Source organism: Oncorhynchus masou, chromosome 15 (assembly GCF_036934945.1).
Source record: "Oncorhynchus masou masou isolate Uvic2021 chromosome 15, UVic_Omas_1.1, whole genome shotgun sequence".
Taxonomy (NCBI): domain Eukaryota; kingdom Metazoa; phylum Chordata; class Actinopteri; order Salmoniformes; family Salmonidae; genus Oncorhynchus; species Oncorhynchus masou.
The window spans coordinates 54,698,307-54,723,661 of record NC_088226.1 but is presented as its reverse complement, the minus strand read 5'-3'; the positions used below and the strand labels follow the sequence as shown (position 1 = coordinate 54,723,661).

Sequence of the window (25,355 nt, the reverse complement as noted above, 5' to 3'; positions counted from 1 at the left end):
AGGCAATCAGAGAGGCTTTATGCTTTTTCGTCTGCTGATGTTCTACCACTGCCGTTCTTCGCCGTAACTATAATCTTTACCTTTCCTCCTCTGTCTCCTTCACACTTCTTCCTATCCAGTCTTCCTCCTCTCCTTCCTCTCCACTGCTACGCTATCCATGAACATTTCTAAATATATTTTCACACTACTTATTATAATGCCAAACCATTAAAATTGTAATCTACAAAAATATTATCTGAATAAATTGTGCATTCATTTAATATAATCATATTTTCAAAATAGCCCATCCACTGCATGTTTACATGTGAACGTTTTTTAACCTAGCTACCATAACAGTAGCTAGCTAACCTAGCTAGCTAACTTAGTTTCCATAGCTAACGTTAGCTAGCATAACCTATTTAAAACCTTATAGAGCAGATCATCTATCTATATAATATATTGTGATATAACATCACTAGCTAGTATCTCAAACGATTGTAATTTACCTGGCTTGAAAATACATTTGTGGTGATGATGTGGATTCACTTAACACTTGCTAGCTTCTGGACGAGTTTTTCACAGCAGCTTTCTCTAAAACTATCGCGAGCAAGTAGTTAGTAGAAGAAGAAGAGTGAATGAAACTGCTATAGCGAGCAGCCCCCTCTGTTGGCCTAAACAAGCACAACGCGATTGATACGTCAACCCGTAGGCTCTGCTGCCCGGTCTTTCTTGCCAAGTAAAATATTTCACTTTGCGGTCTGTTTTTAACGCACGGGACATTTCCGGGGACAGCTCCAGCCGGGGACAAGCCACCAAAAACGGGGACTGTCCCCGGAAAACTGGGACGTCTGGTCACCCTACCTTACAGTGAAATGCTTACTTACAAGACCTTAATTAATCAACAATGCAGTTTTAAGAAAATACCTTTTTTTTAAAGTATGAGATAATAATAACAAATAAGTCACTCGGCAGTCTCCGACACTGACGAACAAGCCTGCCATCATGGGTTTTCAGTAGAACCATGTCCACCCATCCAGCAGGTGGCAGTAAAGTGCGAGCGGAAGGTTGGTCCTTGATGTTCTTCTAATCAGATGAGGAAGACAAACATACTGTACAAGTCGTGTTAGAATACTCATACTAACACACTGTATACTACATACTTAATGAGTATATACTACATACGTTTAGTTTGTTTTAGTATACTGTAAACGAATGGTATCGTTCATGTATTGAGCGTACTGGAGCTTCGCCTTTCTATCGGAAGTTGATGCTGTTGCTATGCAACCCTTGCTAGCTTGTTAGCATGACAAATGAGTAGCCAGACATTTTACGATTTTGGGTGTGTTGGTAAATTCAATCTGGAGCGCAGAGTGCGCTCTGGGCGTTCGTAAATCATTGTCAGATTGTCAGTTCATAAATTCAGTGTGCGCTCCGAGAGCGCACAATGGGAGCTCTGGCCAAGGGGGGTGGATCGAGCATTCAACGGCAGTCAAGCACCCAAGCGTTTCAAGGCTGTGTTCAAACAATGATTTTTCAATGACCAGCTCAATTAATCCTTTCCGTTGTGACAATGAGTCGTCATAATGCTGCATAAACTGTACATTAGCCCAGGGGCGTTGGCAGACACAATGTAAGTAACTTCAATTGTGTCCCCCTAATTGCCCTGAATACCTCTGTTGATCGTACAGCTATTGTATGCAGTAATCATGAGCCTATGAACCAGAGTTATACCAAATATGTTCTATGTATGCGGAGGACTCAACACTATACACGTCAGCTACTACAGCAACTGAAATGACTGCAACATTGAGCAAAGAGCTGCAGTTAGTTTTGGGAATAGGTAGCAAGGTATAAGTTGGTCCTAAATATTTCAAAAACTAAAAGCATTGTATTTGGGACAAATCATTCACTAAGCCCTAAACCTCAACTACATCTCGTAATGAATAATGTGAAAATTGAGTAAGTTGAGGTGACTAAACTGCTTGGAGTAACCCTGGATTGTAAACTGTCATGGTCAAAACAGTAGCTAAAATGGGGAGAAGTATGTCCATAATAAAGCGCTGCTCTGCCTTAACACTATCAACAAGGCAAGTCCTACAGGCCCCAGTTTTGTCACATCTAGTATTCAGTAGTGTGGTTAGGTGCCACAAAGTGGGACTTAGGAAAATTGCAGTTGGCTCAGACCAGGGCAGCAAGGTTCGCCCTTAAAAGTACATGGAGAGCTAACATTAATGACACCCCTTTAAAATATTATCATGATAAAACATTAATGACATGCATGTCAATCTCTCATGGCTCAAAGTGGAAGAGAGATCAACTTCATCACTACTTGTTTTTGTAAGAGGTGTTGACAAACTGAATGAACTGTCTGTTTGAACTACTGGCACACAGCTCAGACACCCATACATACCCCACAAGACATGCCACCAGAGGTCTCTTCACAGTCCCCAAGTCCAGAACAGACTATGGGAGGCGCACTGCACTACATAGAGCCATGACTTCATGGAACTCTATTCCACATCAGGTAACTCATGCAAGCAGTAGAATCAGATTTTTTTTAAACAGGTAAAAATACACCTTATGGAACAGCGGGGAATGTGAAGAGACACACACAAAGGTACAGACACATGCATTGGGATATTGTTGTATAATGGTATCAAACATTTTGTATTGTATATATGTAGTACTGTAATGTTAATATGATGTACTGTTTTATATTTATAATTATATGTAATGCAAGTGCTTTAATATGTTTGGACCCATGAAGAGGGATCGCTAATAAACTTTGGTTAGCTACTTCCAGACACAAATGAGAGAACACTTCACTCTGACCATTTTACTCGGCCTAAGCAGGGCTGGTTCGGCAGTTTTCATGTTATGCAGTTTTCATGTTATCCAGAGCGTTCGTGACTAACTGTGTTGCTGGCAACAATATTAATTCTGCTTTTTTTGCCGACGTTTACTGACACCGGCCATATTCAACCGGTATTCACCAGTTATTCTGGCTCTGCCACACTCAGATGAGAGCACTCTGACATTGGAGTAGATAGCCGGAATTAACAATGTCCATTGAAACGAGCAATGGCTATACCACTTAACGTAAACTCACCCCATTCTGTACAAATGTGCGCAACCGCAACATTCAAACGAGGCTACAAAGAACTAATGGGACTGTAGTGACTGTGTTGACTTCAAAATCGGGGGTGTGAACTAGGTTTCTATTCAAGCTTTGATCGACATGGTAATGGATCTATAGTATTTTAGAAAAGTTGAAAGAACGGACCCTTCGTTACATCGTGGCGTGTCATGTCGTAACGTACAGCACGAATACAGCAACTATTTCTGTCTTACAATCTCTCTCCAAAAGGTGTAGCACTTCTCTCATCCTCTAAAAACAAGAAATGGACAGTGACAGGGTAAGGGGGGTTACCTCGTCATTTTTGCATCATCACTGCATGTGATCGTCATTCTCAAAGCTCTGTTTACTTCTAAGATCACTTTAGCACCGCCCTAAAAACGCAATAAAAATTCGGCACAAACCTTCAAATAGATATGTAATGACACATTATATAAACTCTTTATAGTGTTTTATTTACATTTTAGAGGCGATAAGGTGATAAGTTGGACAGATCGAGTGAAAAAAAGCAATTTTCCCACACGACATTTCTCCTTACTATCACGCATTAGTTTCACTTCCCCACCCGCCATTTTTAAAAAGACCCGACGGGGCTCATTGCCTGCTTGAATTATGCAGAAATGGGCAGTGTGTAAGTCATGTAATTGATTCTGTTGGAAAGGGGAGAAATTGTGCTTTACAATGGTATTGACATTACAGTTGATCTGGAAGTATTACGTTTTTGGGGCGCTAAAATAAAGCAATTGTATGGACCAAGGTGATGTATGAGTTTACGTTAGCTAATAATGTGAATAATCACGTCAATAAACGTTGGGTAGTTAGATAGCAGATAGTTAATATATACTGCCTGGCAAGTTTGATGTAACATTATTAGTAGCCAACTAGTTAGGTAACTAGCTAACATACCGGTACATACTGCGGTAAGGATAGCATTGCTAACAAATTGTCAGCCAACGTAACTTATTTGAAAAATTTCTCAACATTTCTCATAATTAGTTAAAGCAATTCATTTGTATCCGCTCTCGTCGGACTTTGCCTACATATTTTCCTCCATTTTCTTCAAATTTGAAAACGTTGAAGCCACGTCCATTTTCTGAAGACTTGCATTATGGGCCGTAAAAGCACGGAAATGGTGTCCACTGCTTTTTTTTTCTTATTAACAACAAATCAATACAGAAAGTACATGAGAGAACAAGTATATATAGATTATATACAATGGACATCGAGCTAGGGGGTACAATATCACATTACAATTACACAAGGACCTTATTAAGGGACATACATACACTTACAATTCTAACCGCTTTTTTGTTAGAAGAGTATTTAACTGTCTTAAAATAGTTCAATTTCTTTTTGTAGGGTAAGAAAATGGTTTTTTTGTTTGTAAATTTACATTTGTGTATATGAAATGAGGCCAAAAGAATAATGAAATTAATTACATAAAAATGTTTCAGCTTATTTATATCGCATGTAAAGAATCTAAGCAGTACATCTCTCCACAATAGTGTAAAATCTTCATAAATGTGTTCAATTATAAATCTATTGATGTCTTGACACAGTTTTCTTACATGAAAGGGGAGGCAGGGTAGTTAGAGAGTTGTACTAGTAACCTGAAGGTTGCAAGTTCAATCCCCTGAGCTGACAAGGTACAAATCTGGCGTTCTGCCCCTGAACAGGCAGTTAACACACTGTTCCTAGGCTGTCATTGGAAATAAGAATTTGTTCTTAACTGACTTGCTGAGTTAAATAAAGGTAAAATTTAAAATAATAATATGAATACAATGCCAAAAGAGATGCAACACTGTTTCTGGGTGATCATTACAAAAGGAGCAATTTAAGTTGTTTTCCTTAAACTTCTTCATATAGTGGTTGGCATGATAATATTTGTGAATAAAAACATTTTTACATTTTGTTAACAAGTAGGTATGTGTGTGGCAACATCCAAACTTTTTTCCAACAGATATTATCAATAAATCCATTCCAATAAGGCATTATATAAGGTATAGATACAACATCCTGCTGAAACAAGATTCGTATCACTCTGTTGTTGACTGGACCAAAAGAGAGAAAAATCTTTCCTACTGATGAGTCAACAGGGTCAATAGAAGGTAGGCTCTGAGGGTCAGGTCTTGACACATTCCTGAATAATAAAGCAACGCCTGAGGGAATGGCATCTAAAACAATTGCAAAATCTTTAGGTGTTACAGGGACCTTGTAAAGTGATAAGAATTCCTTATAACTGAGTAAAATACCCTCTGCATTTACCAGTTGGCTCACCAATAGGATGTTATTTCGGAACCAATATTCTAAAAACAAAGAAGTATTTTTATACAATATATCCCGATTATTCCATATAATATCTGTGTGGAGAAAAATTTTGTTTATAAATTAAGGACCATGACAAGAAAACCTGCCGATGAAAAGCAGAAAGTTTCACTGGAATTTTGTCAATATTATAATTGCAAAACATGAAGTTAAGGCCACCAAAAGTAGAGAAGACATGATGAGGACATGGTGTCCACTGCTTGTATACTTCGTATTTTGGCGAATTTAGTACACATCCGGGAACTTTTGGCATACTAACTATATCCATATTATGACCAATAAGCATACGATATACTCACGTCACAAATAGTACGATTAGTATGAGTATTCGAACACACCTCAGTAAAATAAAACAAAATGTTTTTGATTTAGCTAGCTATGTTTTTGCACCTTTAGAATAGTTACCGTAATAACACAGACAACAATTATGGTATTATGGACAATTACGTCGGTATGAAGGGGCAATGGTAGAATACCGTTGTTATGAGCCAGCCTGGGTCAATGGACGAGAGGACTTGAACTAAGACAGTACAATATGGTTTAGAAACTCTGCTTGAAATGTGTGGCTAACAGACCTCTGAGTTAATTAGCTACCCAGGGCAGCTAACGTTAGATAGCTTGCACTACAACCCACACTTCAAAAATTACGGCTCAAGTTAAACTTTTGTATAACCTAGCGAGATTCTTCCGGTGCCACCAGGTAGGTCTGCAATCCTTGCATTATTAAACTGGGTGAGAATGATGAGTCAGTGGCGCTGGTGATGAACGTGAGAAGACGCCTGTACAAACTAGCTAGTCAACTTTATAGGAAGGTGTCACTTGTTTTGTAATTAAACGGAATAAACAAAAGTTGAATTATTAATTTAGTCAATGTTGACTTTCTGTCATTATGCATGTAGCCTGACTTTTGTCTGTAAAATCATTGAAAAGGGGATTCTACAATCATGGGAATGTCCAAACGGACCTTACCACACTACAATTAAAAGTCTGTTTATCTTTGATGAACTAGGAAACTGTCATATATGGTATCTGCTGGTGCCCCTGGTCTTGCGGACAAATAGAGCATTGTGTTGCTGTTTTTGAGCCAGTAGGAGGCCAGCATGTTTGTCTGGCCACAGTGTCAGTGTAAGCTAATTGTTCTTCACACCACTGAAGCTTGTCTCCAGTGCCCGACCACAGGAGCAAGAGTTGCAGCCATTTGGCCCATTGGTCCTTCCTTTGAATGTTCCAAGACTGCCCCCTCACCTTGCAGTGCCTAACTATTATTTCCTCTCCCTGCAGACCAGAGTGACCCTGCTGTCCTCAACATGGTGTCGTCCAGGCTGAAGTACCTGTCTCTGTGGGTGCTGGTGTTCCAGACCACCTTCCTGGTGCTGACCATGCGCTACTCCCGCACACTACAGGGGGACGGCCCCCGCTACCTGGCCTCCTCTGCTGTGGTGGTGGCTGAGCTCATGAAGATCATCACCTGTGTGCTGCTCATATTCAAGGAGCACAGTGAGTGTCCTCAAATAAAATACAACTGTTTAAAAATATACATGTGCAAGTATACATTTAGGGAAGCTGACCCTCCATTTGTCTCCTTCTCCCTTTCAAGTTTCAAGTTGTATTAGTCATATATGTACATGATACACATGGCATACACTGTCCAATGAAATGCTTTCTTCTCTCACTCTCCTGCCTGGCTGTGTTTCTCAGGCTACAATGTTCGGGCTCTGAACAGTGTTCTGAGGCAAGAGATCACTCACAAGCCGAAAGAGACCCTGAAGCTGGCCCTTCCTTCTGGGATCTACACCCTACAGAACAACCTGCTCTATGTGGCTCTGTCCAACCTGGACGCTGCCACCTACCAGGTAAGACAACCTGTTATGGAGTGTGTGCACAGGAGGTTGGTGGCAACTTTAATTTGGGAGGACAGGCTCATAGTAATGACTGGAGCGGAATGGTTTCCATGTGTTTGATGCCATTCAATTTTCTCCGTTCCAGCCATTATTATGAGCCATTTTCCCCTCAGCAGCCTCCACTGAGTGTGTCTGTTTTGTAATTGTGTGGACACACGCATATGTTTCTGTGTGGGATATCTACTTGTGTCTGGGGTAGTGTACTTTTTATGGTCTCTAAATGGTGTCCCCTGCTTTCTCCTTGTCTCTCTCCACCAGGTGACGTACCAGCTGAAGATCCTCACCACAGCCCTGTTCTCAGTGTCCATGCTGGGCCGGAGGCTGGGTGTGTACCAGTGGCTCTCCCTGCTCATCCTCATGGCTGGGGTCGCACTTGTGCAGGTAAACTCTACTCTAACTCCTTTACAATCCACTTTTTTGAAACCTGCATTTACACACTTCAGTGACTAAATTGTTTTAGTGCAAGTGTTCGTGTGTTTTTGTGTGTCCGATGTTTAGTGGCCCTCTGAATCCCTCGGGGCCCCTGAGAAGGAGCAGATGTCTGAAGGGTCCCAGTTTGTGGGCGTGGTGGCGGTGCTGGTGGCCTGCTGCTCCAGTGGCTTCGCTGGGGTTTATTTTGAGAAGATCCTCAAAGAGACCAAACAGAACATCTGGGTCCGCAACATACAACTGGGTCAGCATGAATGGTTTCTACTATAGTAGGGTTTTCTTGCTATAAGGGCATTTTTCATCCCAGATTTACCCCATTATTTTTAAAGGTATGTTGTTCATGACAGAGCTCCAGTATCTCTACCGGGTCCTTGAAAGGAGGTTTTACAGTGTTTTTTCCTTTTCACCGCACAGAAACCCTGTTTGTCTCTCAGCTCCTTTTCTGCCAAATGAGTCTTCCTGCTGAGTTTATTTTTACCTCTGAACGTGTGAAGCGTCTGTTAATTCTCCTGTGATTCATTTCCTGGTGTGAACTTGTGCTAGTTTCCTGTATCAAGTGTATGTACAGAGAAGAGACTTGATTCATCCTCATAAGGAATGGATGAGTGTAGTGTTTTTGGCATGAATATATTCATGTCTATGCATGTAGACATGATTTGTCTTTGATTTCCAGTCAAGCACCACAGGTTATTGTTTTTTTGATTAATGCGGGCAGGGTTATGCTAAATCTGCTTTCCTTTCAATCCTACATCAGTTCAAACTGCCATATCATCTGACCTGTGTGTCTGGCTGTAGGAATGTTTGGCCTGGTGTTTGGTCTGATGGGGATGTTTGCATACGATGGGGAGAGAGTTCGAGAATCGGGAATGTTCAAGGGATACAACACAATCACCTGGACAGTGGTGGCTCTGCAGGTACATCTCACTATTGTCTTTTCACTTCACCTATCAGCTTTAGGTCAAATTTAGCCAAATGCAATACTAATTCGCAAGCTACCAATGAGGAGAAATAATGTTCCGTTTTTTATAAGTATATGGTTTCAGAGGCGAGAGTGTTACCCACTTAACCAGACTCCGGTCAAATAGTATTCTGTTTTAAGTGAAAAAGCTTGTTCTGTTAATATTGCAGAATGAATATTGCCATGCCTCTTTACTAAGGGAATATTGCTTGATCAGATTCCAAATGTATAAGCCTAGCAGTATTATAGTGTTCGTTTTGCCCAAACTACCCCACTCTGCTCATCCAGTCCATGTCTGGTGTGTGTTTCTCTAGGCACTAGGAGGGCTGGTTATAGCAGCTGTCATCAAGTATGCAGACAACATCCTGAAGGGCTTTGCCACGTCACTCTCCATCATCCTGTCAACACTCATATCCTACTTCTGGCTTGAGGACTTTGAACCCACAAGGTACACACATTCTAGCCAGGTTATTTCAATTTCCTATTTTAATGTCCCTTGGCTCTGACACGTGTAATGCTGTGTTTTTAATTTATTTGTGTCCTATCCAGTGTGTTCTTCCTTGGTGCAGTACTGGTCATCGTGGCCACCTTCCTGTATGGCTACGAGGATAAGCCATCCCCCAACCCCAGCCGTGCCTAGAGGACATCACCGAGGACCGAAGGGGATGTCAGGGAAGAGAAAAGAAGAGGAGAAGAAAACAGTGGAGCAGAAGAGAGAAAAGAGGAGCGAAGGACACTAGCCTAGAGGCATCGTTGACATGGGCCTCAGACACTCAGGCATCGTACCGGCGTTTACATATAGCCGTGTTTTCACAGGCAGCCCAATTCTGATATTTTTTCCACTAATTGGTCTTTTGACCAATCACATCAGATCTTTTTCAGAGCTGATCTGATTGGTCAAAAGACCAATTAGTGAAAAAAATATCAGAATTGGGCTGCCTGTGAAAACGCGGCTATATGTAAACGCCGGTACGATGCCTGTGTAAACGCAGCCCAATAAGTTCCTTGACTAAAAAAGTGTGATCAGGAAGTTGCCACCACAGAGAAATAGACCCATGAGTCATGACCAAGCTCAGCAGTGTACTGGACACACCTGCCAGGCAGGTTATTGCACTGGGTCAAAACTGGTTGGGTAGTGTCCCCTGTCTTTATATTATTGTCATCATCTTAATAATGAAGATGATGGATAAAACAAAGACACAGGCAGGGAAGTTTTCTGACTTGTGCATTTCCCTGAAGGCCATAATGTTCACTCATGACAATAGTCCGGATGTGTTGGACTCCACAGACATACTGATGAACTATGTTACTGCTTCACTGCTGTAGACCTCTGTACTTTTCCACGCATTGGCGTAATGTGATTTGTGTGTTATTTGGGGAAGGTTGACTTTATTACTGTATTTACCAATCATTAGGAACACAAAGTCCATAAAGGAAATGTTTCCTACGTCAAAGACGAGTGTATCATTCTATATCACAACTCTATTGTTGTAACATTGTGCGTCATATAATGCTCCCTTGTAGAAGTTTTACAAGTGCTCTGAGCCATGATATGAACACACAAAGTCAAATGGATGCACTCCCTATTGTTTTTGCCACTAATACATTTTCTGATTGAGTGCATATTGTGCATGAGACCCCCTGTAACACATACACCCATGAACTGTCAATGTGCAACTGAGGGGGGAAATTATTACATTTGCAGAGGGATTTAAATAGGTTCTATAAAAAAGACACATTTTACTTGAATCATTTTATTGAATTAAAAACACTGCTTGCATGCAAAAGCTCCCACCCATCCATTCTGAAACCCTGTAAAGTACCACCCCGTGTTGTCCCACTACATCCTCCAGTCCGAGTCATTCTGTTCTCAGGCACATCTGTTACTGTGAGTGACTGGCTCTCAATGGACGTTTGTCACCATACGTGGCCACCATACACGGTATGTGATATGTCCTCCAATCTAAACAAATGGTTTGTAATATCCCACTCGTCCCTCTTATGATAATGACTTGGGTGTAGTCACAGAGGGGATGTGTGCATAAGTGTGTGTCTGCATGTGTGTTTATTCACAGAGGGGATGTGTGTGTCAGTGTAAAGGCTAGTATGGTTTGCACCTCAGTAATGAGCAGCATGAGGAGTTCATATTGGTTGCATGCATCAACCAATGGTTGCGTGCCACGTCATTAACTGTGTCATCGACTGACAGATTGCTAGAACGTAGGGAGTGTCCCTCTGCCTTGGCGTTGCTGACGCCTGCCAGAACTTGCGTTTAGATAGGTATTTTACGCATCAGCTAACCATATACTGTATGTTATGGCAATCTGTCAATCGATGACACAGTTGATGATGTGGCATGCAACCATTGGTTGATGCATGCAACATCTGAACAGGGGAACGCAACCATAATGATGTGGTTAGCTGAAACTTAAAACATTCACACGTTGTAAGATCTGGCATGCGTCAGCAAAACCTGGGCAGAGGAACACGCCCATTACATTCTCAGTCTCCTCTTCATCTACTACCTGGTCTGGCCCACTCAGTCTGCTCTTCATCTACTACCTGGCCTGGCCCACTCAGTCTCCTTTCTGCATCTGAAAAATTGATTTCCAAAACGCTATATCCACCAATTTTTTACATTTGTATTTTTTCACCAGAAATTATTTTTCACCTTCATGTGTGTATAAAATATAACTTCTCTCATATGTTTTATTCATAGATTTTAGATATGTATGAAGTGTTTTTTTGGGGGGGAAAACGCTATATATCCATTGTTTATCTCGAATGGAATGTTTCTATCCTGTATATTTGACTGATATGTGGTTGTCTCACCTAGCTATCTTAAGATGAATGCACTTACTGTAAGTAGCTCTGGATAAGAGCATCTACTAAATTACTAAAATGTCAAATGTAAATGTTTTACATATAGATCTCATATTACTATGTTGAATTATTTTTGTAAAATAAAATATATAAAGATCACATATGTATCATTTGTACATTTCTTTATTAAAAATGTAGCTATTTGTTACATTTCATTCTATAAAACCTAGCATAACTACTTATTTCTCAGAGAGTGAGGTGGATATATAGCATTTTGCACAACAAAAATATAATTTGTCTCTCTGAAATGAAACCATCAAGTGATAGATTTAAACAAATGCATGTCTGTCATTGAACATGCCATGATTAGATAGTGAAAAAACACATAAATCTCTTTCAATATTTCTCTAAACAATAAAAGCTAATTTACCAACATTTCTGAAAATGAATATATAGCGTTTGTAATGAAACTCATCTACTACCTGGCCTACACTGCTGTTCTCATTGGGGCTGCTGTAGATTGCTTTAGAGACCCTGTCTTTCCCCTCTCCCAGTAACACATCCATCCCTTTCTGTAACTGTACTGAGCATGAAGGCTGACTTTAAATGTACCACAATCTTTGTTCTTACATATAAAATACATTATACACCTCAATACCACCTGTATTATACCCATAAAGCCAAATACATGTAGTCTTGTGCCTCTCACACCTTGGGCTAGTCTCACATGGCAACGCATTCTCCACATACTGCATTACCTTTAACCAGAGCCAAAGAGTAATGGGGCTCCATTTGAGATACAGCCCTCTACATCACTGTCATAGACCCAGAGCAATCTGTGATTAAAGATGGCTGCTCTGTCATCTCGGTGAGGCAGTATGGTGTGCGATAGGTTACAGGTTGCTCCCCTGGAGTGTAGCCTACTCTGAAGCCTGCTGGGCCTGGCACACCCACAAGTCCTCCTTGCTTCTCCAGGCCAAATGACTTTATTAAGGCAGGGGTCCGTCTGTGGGTCTGTCCTGTATTTATACCCGATCCAGGCAATGATCTTCTCCCGCTCTACTCAAAGGCAGTGGTGGAGATTTAAGGCAGCTGTCCATATTGATCTCATCATGGCTGGATGTCCGGTCCCATAGTTCCACCTCCCCTCCCTCTCTCCTTCCTTCTCTACTTAGGAGGGATGACCACCAGAGGCGGGCCCTTCCTGGGCCTCCACATCAGCACCTGGGCATCGTTGGCGTTGGGCCTCCCCAGGGCGTTGGGGGGGATAGGCTCCATGCGGGTTAGGACGCGGGGCTGGTCCTGGTGCGTCCGGCCCATCAGGGTGGCTCTGGAGCCCAGGGGCATGGAGGGGTCCACCAAGATGTCCACCCTCATCCGCCACTTGACCGTCTGCAGCAGGATCTTCTCCCGCGTGGCCGTGTTGAGGGCCACCAGCCATGTGGTGAAGCTCTGGTCCCTCTTGATGCGGGTGAGCAGGGGAAGGTTGCTGTCGCTGATGGGCACTGCCCAGGTCACACTGGGGTAGAAGTTATCGTTCATGCTGACGGTAAAGCGAGAGGGCTTGGAGGTGGGCCCCGTCAGGGTGACCGTCTCGGTGGTGTTACCGTACCAGGGGTAGCTCACCCCATCTGAGTCACTGATGGCCCTCACAAGACCCTCACACAGCTCTGGTAGCTCCCAGCTAGACCTGCAGGATGACAAAGGGTCAGATTACAGTTTAACAGATGGTGGGTTGGAGCCTGTTCTTAGTTGGTCCCTGATTGACATTGTGTTGTGGCTTGTAACATTGTAGGGTCACGAGAAGTTTCAAAAGGCTTTAGGTGTCTCACACAAACACATTTGGGAATTAGACATTCTCGAAGAGAACAGAGGACGACAAACAAATACATACTGTATGTGTGATAAATGGAATCAGCATGTCCATCTCTATTCTACCTCAGGGCTTCATACTGTATGTGTGATAAATGGAATCAGCATGTCCATCTCTATTCTACCTCAGGGCTTCATACTGTATGTGTGATAAATGGAATCAGCATGTCAAGCTCTATTCTACCTCAGGGCTCCATACTGTATGTGTGATAAATGGAATCAGCATGTCCAGCTCTATTCTACCTCAGGGCTCCAAACTGTATGTGTTCAGTGCGTCAGTAGTAGATTCATATCTCATTTGTTTGTTGGACAATGAGGGGGTGTCAGCTGGTGTGACCTGATGCCACTGTCTCCCCCTCAGAATAACTCCATCTGTCTGTACACTGTGTTTTTCTGCACCCCCAGATACTCCACCTCCAGCCAGGGTTAAACATCCCCTCACATATGCCTCCTCCAGTGAAAAATACCCCCAGGCAGTGCTGGAGGCGGAGGTATGCGTTGCTCGTCAGTGGGTGTGTGATTGTGTCTCCGGTAGAGGAGGGAGCGTGGGAGTGTCAGTGCATCTATCTCTCCCTCCATTGTTTCGGTGAACACAATGTGTCTAGAAGCAGTTGTTTAGCTCCTCAGTTGTTTCTATTTTGATGTTGAAATCACAGGAACAGAATCAATTGGTGGGCGTTTGAATGAAAGATGGTGACAGCATAGTTACCCTGCTGTGTGCACAAATGCTCTGCAACACATGTACCCACACAGCCATACATCAACTGTTGCATTGCATTCACGTCATTTTTGATGCCTCACAAAACCGATTTAGAGATTTATGGAATTTAAGATGTCTCTCTCTCTCTCTCTCACACACACACACACACACACACACACACACACACACACACACACACACACACACACACACACACACACACACACACACACACACACACACACACACACACACACACACACACACACACACACACACACATATACTGGAACAATGACTAAGGTCTGTTCCTTTGCTTTGGCAACTGCCCAATGCACCAAAGAGGTGACAGTTTAGGACATATCATCAGGGGGAGGGTGGAGCATCAGTCCCCTGTGACAGAGGACAGTCAGCAGCTAGCCTCCTGATGGGGGAATTCAAAACAGGAGGAGAACTCAACTTACATGCCGATGTCGTTGTAGGTGTTGTAGAATTCCATCTGGGTGCATGCCTGGATCCAACCCACCACCCAAGTCTCATTACGGGGAATAGGGGGCATCACTATCCGTGCAGAGGCCTTGAAATAGGGCGTCTTGTAGCGCAACACTATAGGCGAGTTCTCCTCAATGATTGTTGGGCAGTGGTCGATAGTGGCGGAAACGTCGTAGACCACTATGTTTTCACGTTTGATGCGCGACTTACAGGTGATGCTCTGTATGCAGCCCATGATGAGGTTAGGGTTCTAGTCAGGGGGACTTGACAGGATGATAACACTGTGGACTTGGGATAAATGTGTCATCAATCTCTGTCACGTGCCATTGAATCCAGACGCTGTAGTTAAAATGGCACATTAGTCAATTCATTTTATCCAAAAACGCAGTCAGTTCCATCCACATTTACGCAAGAAGACAAAACAGATAGGTGGCCTGATCTTGGAATAGGGGAACAGATGAAATAACAGCAGTTGGTGATATGGGATCCTCTCTATGTCTCGTATCGCAGGTGTAGCCTGTCGGTGTCTGTGTGGCACTGCCCTCTCTTGCAGTCCGGGCTTCCGTGGGCTCCAGCCCCTCAAAATGATTGTTACCCGCGGCCTTTGTATTCAAATCCACACGTCCGCTTGCAGGTCTGTGCCGCTTGATCCTCTTCTTTCTTCCCCGGGCTGTCATGTCACAAGCCGGAGGAGAGCGGCGGACTCAGAGGCGTCGTGTCGATGTCCCGGTCGGGTGGTGGTCGTGATGCTTGTTGATGCGGCGCTGGCGGCTCACAAGGTGCACTTGATCGGAGCGATGACATTGACAATCTACACCACCCGGCATTCCTCACTATGACAGTAAAACGATGGATAAAAACAAGGCCACAGCGGAGAATTCCCGCATTTTTCATTGAGCGCTTGCTTCCTCGCTGCAGAATTGGCTGAACAACAGCTTCTCGCCTCGATAAATCAGCAGGTGAAAAACAATTGAAAAGAGAAATTATATAGCCTACCACAGTTCTATCCAATCAGACAATCAATGTATCGAACTGTCGCCGCATGGCTTGATGAAGTCAGACACATTAAGGATTCATTAGGGATTCTGTCTTCTCTCCTTTTTTCTCCGAAAGCTATGCGTCCTCTGGCGCTGTTCAGCTTCCCTGGTGCTGATGATGATGAGTGAACCAATGAAAAGCAGAGGTATACTGAGCGCGTGGTAGTGCCGGGGTCCATTATTTGGCAGTAACAGTCTGTACATTTCCTCCATAGCTTGAATGGCTATAGCGTATACTTGACCAATTGATAGTTTCACTCTTTATGAGCGACATACTCCACACCAATTATGCAATGGCAGGCTTTTGTCTACTCTATAGCCATTATTTGAAGGCAGCGCAATCAATAAGATTAGGCTATAATTGTATGATTATATCATATAATTTTAGGGCAAATTTAAATCGATTTTTGCAGGAGAGCTTGATATTCTTAAAAAATAAATAGCACTTACTAATCTATGTTTGACATGATGATGAACCACAGTCGAGTGAATAAAGGTAGGCGTGGCATTCTGAGCAGACAAGGATGCCCAATTTCAGTTAACTACGACAAATGGGAGGTTCTACACTTGTAGCGACATTTGACATGACCTTACAGTTTATGGGATTGGCCATGCCAGTGAATCTGATGTAGACGGTAATAACAAAGCACCCCCCATTATTGGCACGCTGGGACTTTAATGTCATCCTACAGTGATCCCTTTGCCAACACGCTGACATTGGTTTGGTATTTTCCCTGAAATGCGACGCAAGCAGTGTGTTCAGTGTAACCAATGTGAAATGGCTGGCTCGTTGGTGGTGGTGGGCGCTAATAGCGTTTCAATCGGTGACGTCACTCGCTTTGAGAACTTGATGTAGTGGTTCCCCGCGGCTTTTGTGGAGCGATGGGTAACGATGCTTCGTCAGTGACTGTGGTTGATGTGTGCAGAGGGTCCCTGGTTCGAGCCCAGTTTGGGGCGAGTAGACGGACGGAAGCCGTACTGTTACATCAGCATAGAGTTGGTAAAATTTGACTCCTGCCTTCAAGTCCTTTTATAAAATAATTTGACTGTGATCAGTGGTGGAAAAAGTACCCAATTATCATACTTGAGTAAAACTATAGTTACCTTAATAAGTTACTCAAGTAAAAGTGAAAATCACCCAGAAAAATACTACTTGAGTAAAAATAAAAAAGTATTTGGTTCTAAATATACCTATCAAAAGTAAATGTAATTGCTAAAATATGCCTAAATCAAAAGTTTTTAATTATTTACATTTTTATACTCCCTTTTTTCTCCCCAATTGGTAGTAGTTACAGTCTTGTCTCATTGCTGCATCTCCCGTACAGAGTCGGGAGAGGCGAAGGTCAAGAGCCATGTGTCCCCCAAAACACAACCCAACCAAGATGCACTGCTTCTTGACACAATGCACATCCAACCCGGAAGCCAGCCACACCAATGTGTCGGAGGAAACACCGTACACCTGGTGACCTGGTCAGCGTACACTGCAATCCGACCACAAGGCACTTACAGAGAGTAGTTCAAACGGCCCAGTACATCACTGTGTCCAAGCTTCCTGCCACCCAGGACCTCTATACCCAGCGGTGTCAGAGGAACACCCTAAAAATTGTCAAAGACTCCAGCCACCCTAGTCATAGACTGCTCTCTCTGCTACCACACGGCAAGCGGTACCGAAGCGCCAAGTATAGGTCCACGAGGCTTCTAAACAGCTTCCAACCCAAGTCATAAGACTCCTGAACATCTAGTCAAATGGCCACCCAGATTATTTGCACCCCCCCCCCTCTCTACACCACTGCCACTCTCTGTTGTCATCTATGCAGTCACTATAATTAACTCTACATACATGTACATACTACCTCATCTAACCGGTGCCCCCACACATTGACTCTATACCGGCACCCCACCTGTATATATTGTTATTTTTTACTGCTGCTCTTTAATTATTTGTTACTTTTATCGCTTATTCTTATTCATAATTCTTGAAACTGCACTGTTGGTTAGGGCCTTGCATTTCACTGTATTCGGTGCATGTGACTAATAAAATTTGATTTAATTTGATTTACAAACGATGCATTTGTGTTTCGTGAGTCTGCCAAATCAGAGGCAGTAGGGACGTGTTATCTTGATAAGTGCATGAATTGGAGCATTTTCCTGTCCTGCTTAGCAATATGTAACCAGTACATTTGGGTGTCAGGGAAAATGTATGAACTAAAAAGTACATTATTTTCTTTAGGAATGTAGTGAAGTAAAAGTAAAAGTAGTCAAAAATATAAACAGTAAAGTAAAGTACAAATACTCAAAAAAATGGCTTAAGAAGTACTTCAAAGTATTTTTGCTTATGTAGTTTACACCACTGACTGTGATCATGATGAATCCACAAGTTGTGTCTGTACTTGGAGGACCAGGCGCAGGGAAAGGAACCCATCGTGCCAAAATTTGGAGGCATGTGAACATTTGAAATTTCGGTCAGGATGGAGATATTTTATATTTTAAGCAGTGGAGGCTCCACAGAGGTGGAATGGAAGGTCCATCCTCCTCTTTGAATTTCATTAAACAACTGTAAAACATTTAAAAAGTTCTCCTTTTTAGATAAAACTATACTTAATATATTCACTTCCCCAAATCATTGATTAAAACACACTATTTTGCTAAGAAGGTCTACAGTAGCCTCATCAGCACTCTGTAGGATAGCACCATTGTGTAGCTGGAGGACAGCTAGCTTCCGTCCTCCTCTGGGTACATTGACTTCAATACAAAATCTAGGAGGCTCATGGTTCTCACCCCCTTCCATAGACTTACACAGTAATTATGACAACTTCCGGAGGATGCCCTCCAATCTATTAGAGCTCTTGCAGCATGAACTGACATGTTGTCCACCCAATCAAAGGATCAGAGAATTCATCTTGTACTGAAAGCATAAGCTACAGCTAGCTAGCACAGCAATGCATAAAATGTGGTGAGCAGTTGACTCAAAGATAGAGAAAGACAATAGTTGATCGTTTTGGATAAACTAATTTCTTCCAAAATGAAGGAGATGCAAGAGAGAAATAGCGACAGAGATTTCGTAATTTTATTTTCACTTTCAGTTTTACTTACTTAGCTAGCAAATGCAGCTTGCTAGTTTAGCCTACTGAAACACCCTTCTCAAACAGAGGGATGCTGCGTTAGCTAGCTGGCTATGACTATCCAACACAACACTAGAACTTTTCCAAGTCAAGGTAAACTTTTGGGTTTACAAATGTATTGCCACCGGGGCCCACCGGTATAACTGCTTACTGACTGTACAGTAATGTTACTGCATGATTGCAGCGGGTTTAATAATGCATTAATTCTATTAGCTATGCTGACTATGATGTTACTTTCGCTAACATGGTGACAATGATGTCGGCTGTGTGTAGCGGTTTGGCTTGGAAAGTTTTTTTTCACTTGGTCACATTCAGCTGATGTGTTGTACTTTGAAGTCCACATGCGAAGGTGAGAGGACGAGAGAGCATAGATGCGAGAAGGAATACAACGTGGCTGCTATGAAAGTGAATTGTGTTTACGCTTGATCAGGGGTGTATTCATCCCTCCGATTCTGTTGAAAAAGTTTCTTAAACAGATGCAAACTGAACAAAACGGGGATAAATATACCTGATTATGTCCAATAGAAACTCTTGTTTGCAACTGTTGGACTAATGATTACATCCTATATCAGCTAGATGCAGGCATGAGTGTGCATGACACTGTTGAATATCATTGTATATCCATGTGTCACTGTCTGTCACCTCAAATTTGTCTCTTGACCTGTGTGCCCCTAAGTTGGTAACTTAGGTTGTAGCAAACTAATAAGTGTAGGGAAAATGTAGTAGCCTAAACCTATGGCTGTTACATTGAACTGGGTGAATGGAGTATGAATGACAGTCATCCATTATGGTGTAATAGAAATACACCATAATGTAGTATGTACATTTATGTAGAGTTAAAGTGACTATGCATAGATGACAACATATAGTGGCAGTGGTGTGGAGAGGGGAGGGGGGGCAATGCAAATAGTCTGGGTAGCCATTTGACGAGATGTTCAGGAGTCTTATGACTTGGGGGTAGAAGTAAATTGAGTAAACCTCATCATGCTCATGAAAAAATGAATCGTCTCTAATCTTAAATGGCACTGACCGCAACTGATTTTAAGTCATAGGTGTCCCCCTGACAGGACTGGAACTCTGTAATACCTACAATTTATAAACGTTTATAACCCTGGGTTTCCTGTGGGGTTTATGTTCTACACTGACCTGGGTTGACCTGGGCTGGAATGTAGAAATGTCAACATTGAGGTTCAAAGGGCATAAGCACTCACATAAACACCAGTCATATTGGTCATACACGGTCCCTCCCCCCGACTACAGCAATCAGGCGGGAGGCAACTAACTACATCTCCTGGAATAGCAGGGAAAGAGCTGTGTGATCTCTGATATGTTTCTTCTAAATGCAGCAGTCCATATGAAGAAATGATCTGACCCAGGACAAAGGGGTCAGTCTCTATTGTGTATGTGGTATTGTGAATGGTAAAGTCAGCATGGTTGCCTGTGTGTGTGTGTGTGTGTGTGTGTGTGTGTGTGTGTGTGTGTGTGTGTGTGTGTGTGTGTGTGTGTGTGTGTGTGTGTGTGTGTGTGTGTGTGTGTGTGTGTGTGTGTGTGTGTGTGTGTGTGTGTGTGTGTGTGTGTGTGTGTGTGTGTGTGTTTGTGTGTGTATGTGTGTGCAGGTGTGTGTGCAGGTGTGTGTGTGCAGGTGAGTTTTGACAGGTGTCTGGATTGAGGGAAGGGCAGTGGAAGCTAAGACGACAACAGAGGGTGTCTAGAGAAGCGGTAGGGCCTCACCTACAACAAGCCTCCAGGCATTTATTCTTGTGGTACTGAGATGTCTTGTCTTATGGATATGCCAGGATGTGTGTCTCGTGTATGTTCCTGGTCTGCGCTGAAGGGTCCAGACACACAGTCAACACGGCCCATCATAGAGCTGAATGAACAACAGAGGAAAGTATACACCGTGGATGCCTCTCGCAGTGTGTGGAGGAGGTCAGTAAGGTCATGTACACACACAACACACACAAACACACACACACTATATACAGTATATAGTCAAAATGTAATACTGTATATTACATGCAGAGTAATATTTTCCCAGGCTGTTCACAGTCACACAGACAGTGTCACATATCTGTTGCACTGTCTTCCTATGACCACATGTGGATCGCCACTTCACTATGAGCTGCTGGGGCAACTCAGCAGGCCACCCCAGCTGTCCGAACATGTGTGGCTGACAAGTGAAACACTCCTCTCATTCTTTCTATTTGCAGTGTTGTGTGATTGTGGTGTTGTTAATTGAAAATAATTATTTTCCTCTAAAAGCTTAATTAATCGTATCCTGTCTCCTCCAGGTATTTGCTGAAGTCAAGAGAATTTTGCAGCTTCCTGTCTATCCACCGCTGCAATTAACCCTGCACTAACAGCAAGTTGGGTCTTTTGAGGTTATCACGTGCTTTGTAAATAACAGGTGTGGACTAACAATGAAATGCTGACTTATGGGCCCTTCCCAACAAGAAAGAAAATGTAGAAATAATAGAAAACGTAAACACTTAATAATAATAATAGATACACAATGACTAGCGATAACTTGGCTATATACAAGGAGTTACAGTACTGAGTGGATGTGCAGGGGTACGAGGTAATAACTTGGCTATATACAAGGAGTTACAGTACTGAGTGGATGTGCAGGGGTACGAGGTAATAACTTGACTATATACAAGGGGTTACAGTACTGAGTGGATGTGCAGGGGTACGAGGTAATAACTTGGCTATATATAAGGGGTTACAGTACTGAGTGGATGTGCAGGGGTACGAGGTAATAACTTGGCTATATACAAGGGGTTACAGTACTGAGTGGATGTGCAGGGGTACGAGGTAATAACTTGGCTATATACAAGGGGTTACAGTACTGAGTGGATGTGCAGGGATACGAGGTAATAACTTGGCTATATATAAGGGGTTACAGTACTGAGTGGATGTGCAGGGGTATGAGGTAATAACTTGGCTATATACAAGGAGTTACAGTACTGAGTGGATGTGCAGGGATACGAGGTAATAACTTGGCTATATATAAGGGGTTACAGTACTGAGTGGATGTGCAGGGGTACGAGGTAATAACTTGGCTATATACAAGGGGTTACAGTACTGAGTGGATGTGCAGGGGTACGAGGTAATAACTTGGCTATATACAAGGGGTTACAGTACTGAGTGGATGTGCAGGGGTACGAGGTAATAACTTGGCTATATACAAGGGGTTACAGTACTGAGTGGATGTACAGGGGTACGAGGTAATAACTTGGCTATATACAAGGAGTTACAGTACTGAGTGGATGTGCAGGGGTACGAGGTAATAACTTGGCTATATACAAGGGGTTACAGTACTGAGTGGATGTGCAGGGGTACGAGGTAATAACTTGGCTATATACAAGGAGTTACAGTACTGAGTGGATGTGCAGGGGTACGAGGTAATAACTTGGCTATATACAAGGGGTTACAGTACTGAGTGGATGTACAGGGGTACGAGGTAATAACTTGGCTATATACAAGGGGTTACAGTACTGAGTGGATGTGCAGGGATACGAGGTAATAACTTGGCTATATATAAGGGGTTACAGTACTGAGTGGATGTGCAGGGGTACGAGGTAATAACTTGGCTATATATAAGGGGTTACAGTACTGAGTGGATGTGCAGGGGTACGAGGTAATAACTTGGCTATATACAAGGGGTTACAGTACTGAGTGGATGTGCAGGGATACGAGGTAATAACTTGGCTATATACAAGGGGTTACAGTACTGAGTGGATGTGCAGGGGTACGAGGTAATAACTTGGCTATATACAAGGGGTTACAGTACTGAGTGGATGTGCAGGGGTACGAGGTAATAACTTGGCTATATACAAGGAGTTACAGTACTGAGTGGATGTGCAGGGGTACGAGGTAATAACTTGGCTATATACAAGGGGTTACAGTACTGAGTGGATGTACAGGGGTACGAGGTAGTTGAGGTAGATATGTAACTAGGAATAATGAGCCAGGTAGTAAACAGTAGCAGCAGAATACGTAATGCGTCCATAAAAGTCCTTGTAAAAAGGGTCAATGCAGATAGTCCGGGTAGCTATTTGGTTAAGTATTTAACTAACTATTGCCTTGGGGGTAGAAGCTGTTCAGGGTCCTGTTGGTTCCAGATTTGGTGCATCAGTACCTCTTGCCTTGCGGTAGCAGAGAGAACAGTCTATAACAAGCCAATAGTGATTATTTTGAATGAGTCTGTTATGCAAAGCGTTTTAATTATGAGGATTGTTGTAAAGCAGTGACCATTGGTGTGCGGGGCACTGCAGCCTGTTGTGTCAAGACATAGTTAGTTATTGCACATATTGTTTATCTATATAAAGGTCCATAGCAAATAGCAACCACATGTTTTCATTTTTATTTAACATACTGTACATTTCATTACCAAAAGTATGTGGACACGTGCTCGTCAAACATCTTATTCCAAAATCATGGGCATTAATATGGAGTTGGTCCCCCCTTTCCTGCTATTACAGCCTCCACTCTTCTGGGAGGGCTTTCCACTAGATGTTTGAACATGGTTGCAGGGACCTTTGGAATACATTCCAATACATTCCAAAGGTGTTTGATGAGGTTGAGGTCAGGGCTCTGCGCAGGCCAGTCAAGTTCTTCCTCACCGATCTTGACAAACCTTTTCTGGAAGAACCTCGCTTTGTGCATGGGAGCATTGTCATGCTGGAACAGAAAAGGGCCTTCCCCAAACTGTTGTCACAAATTTGGAAGCACAGAATCGTCTAGAATATAATTGTATGTTGCAGCGTTAAGATTTCCATTCACTGGAACTGAGGGGCCTAGCTCGAACCATGCAAAACAGCCCACAGACCATTATTTCTCCTCCACCAAAGTTTAAAGTTGGCACTATGCAGGTAGCATTCTCCTGGCATCCGCAAAACCCAGATTTGTCCATCAGACTGCCAGATGGTGAAGAGTGATTCATCACTCCATAGAAAACGTTTCCACTGCTCCAGAGTCCAATGGTGGTGAGCTTTACACCACTCCAGTCAATGCTTGGCATTGTGCATGGTGATCTTAGACTTTTGTGTGGCTGCTCGGCCATGGAAACCCATTTCATGAAGCTCCCAACAAAAGTTATTGTGCTGACTGATGTTGCTTCTAGAGGCAGTTTGGAACTCGGTAGTGAGTGTTGCAACCGAGGACAGATTATTATTTTTTCTACCCACTTCAGCCCTCGCGGTCACGGTCTGTGGGCTTGTGTGGCCTACCACTTGGCTGAGCCGTTGTTGCTCCTAGACATTTCTACTTTACAATAGCAGCACTTACAGTTGCCCGGGGCAGCTCTAGCAGGGCAGACATTTGACGAACTGACTTGTTTAAAAGGTGTCATCCTATGACGGTGCCATGTTGAAAGTCACTGAGGTCTTCAATAAGGCCATTCTACTGTCAATGTTTGTCTATGGAGATTGTGTGCTCGATTTTATACATCTGTCAGCAACGGGTGTGGCTGAAATAGCCGAATCCACTAATTTGAAGGGGTGTCCACATACTTATGTATATATAGTGAGTCTTACTGTGCACTGTTAACTCTATTACTACAGAATCTCTGTTATAGTTGCAACGCTGTAATCTAAGCAGCGAAGAATTACTTCATATAATAAACCACCTTGGATCAAAGTAAACGTGTGTAATTGATGTGGCCAGTGAAGTGCTCCTCTGCACTGCCTACAACAGTCCAATAGAGGGTAGTATGGGTGTCTTTTACTATCCATTGTCAGTACAGCCTGTCTGCTAACCTCTTTCTAATGAGTCCTAGTTTTGACATCCTGACCTGACGTCTGTCATATAATGCTTACCTTTTTTTATTCCCATTCTCATTGTTTGATGGTCCTCCTGACCAAAAATACATTGACATTACAATTAACCCTAGAATTCATTAATATATTTTGTAATCCACATTTCTGTTTGAATAAAGTGATAGTAAGGAAGTGAGCAACAGTGCCTTGCGAAAGTATTCGGCCCCCTTGAACTTTGCGACCTTTTGCCACATTTCAGGCTTCAAACATAAAGATATAAAACTGTATTTTTTTGTGAAGAATCAACAACAAGTGGGACACAATCATGAAGTGGAACGACATTTATTGGATATTTCAAACTTTTTTAACAAATCAAAAACTGAAAAATTGGGCATGCAAAATTATTCAGCCCCTTTACTTTCAGTGCAGCAAACTCTCTCCAGAAGTTCAGTGAGGATCTCTGAATGATCCAATGTTGACCTAAATGACTAATGATGATAAATACAATCCACCTGTGTGTAATCAAGTCTCCGTATAAATGCACCTGCACTGTGATAGTCTCAGAGGTCCGTTAAAAGCGCAGAGAGCATCATGAAGAACAAGGAACACACCAGGCAGGTCCGAGATACTGTTGTGAAGAAGTTTAAAGCCGGATTTGGATACAAAAAGATTTACCAAGCTTTAAAGATCCCAAGGAGCACTGTGCAAGCAATAATATTGAAATGGAAGGAGTATCAGACCACTGCAAATCTACCATGACCTGGCCATCCCTCTAAACTTTCAGCTCATACAAGGAGAAGACTGATCAGAGATGCAGCCAAG

The 25,355-nt window shown here is 42.7% G+C and overlaps 2 protein-coding genes across 2 annotated transcripts; one reads left to right on the top strand and one right to left on the bottom strand.

The window, feature by feature from the left end:
• The first annotated feature begins 5,801 nt into the window (after positions 1 to 5,801).
• Positions 5,802 to 9,606, top strand: LOC135555130 (UDP-N-acetylglucosamine transporter-like). The gene is made up of 8 exons (XM_064987486.1): positions 5,802 to 6,140; positions 6,722 to 6,937; positions 7,139 to 7,293; positions 7,600 to 7,722; positions 7,840 to 8,014; positions 8,566 to 8,684; positions 9,043 to 9,176; positions 9,278 to 9,606. Exons 2-8 carry the CDS (start codon positions 6,748 to 6,750, stop codon positions 9,366 to 9,368), a joined length of 987 nt encoding a protein of 328 aa, XP_064843558.1. The 5' UTR covers positions 5,802 to 6,140; positions 6,722 to 6,747; the 3' UTR covers positions 9,369 to 9,606.
• An 837-nt stretch (positions 9,607 to 10,443) lies between these two features.
• Positions 10,444 to 15,722, bottom strand: LOC135556468 (protein FAM78B). Its single transcript, XM_064989699.1, has 2 exons — positions 14,588 to 15,722; positions 10,444 to 13,241 (listed from the first exon to the last, which is right to left on the bottom strand). Exons 1-2 carry the CDS (start codon positions 14,848 to 14,850, stop codon positions 12,719 to 12,721), a joined length of 786 nt encoding a protein of 261 aa, XP_064845771.1. The 5' UTR covers positions 14,851 to 15,722; the 3' UTR covers positions 10,444 to 12,718.
• Between the last annotated feature and the right edge of the window lie 9,633 nt (positions 15,723 to 25,355).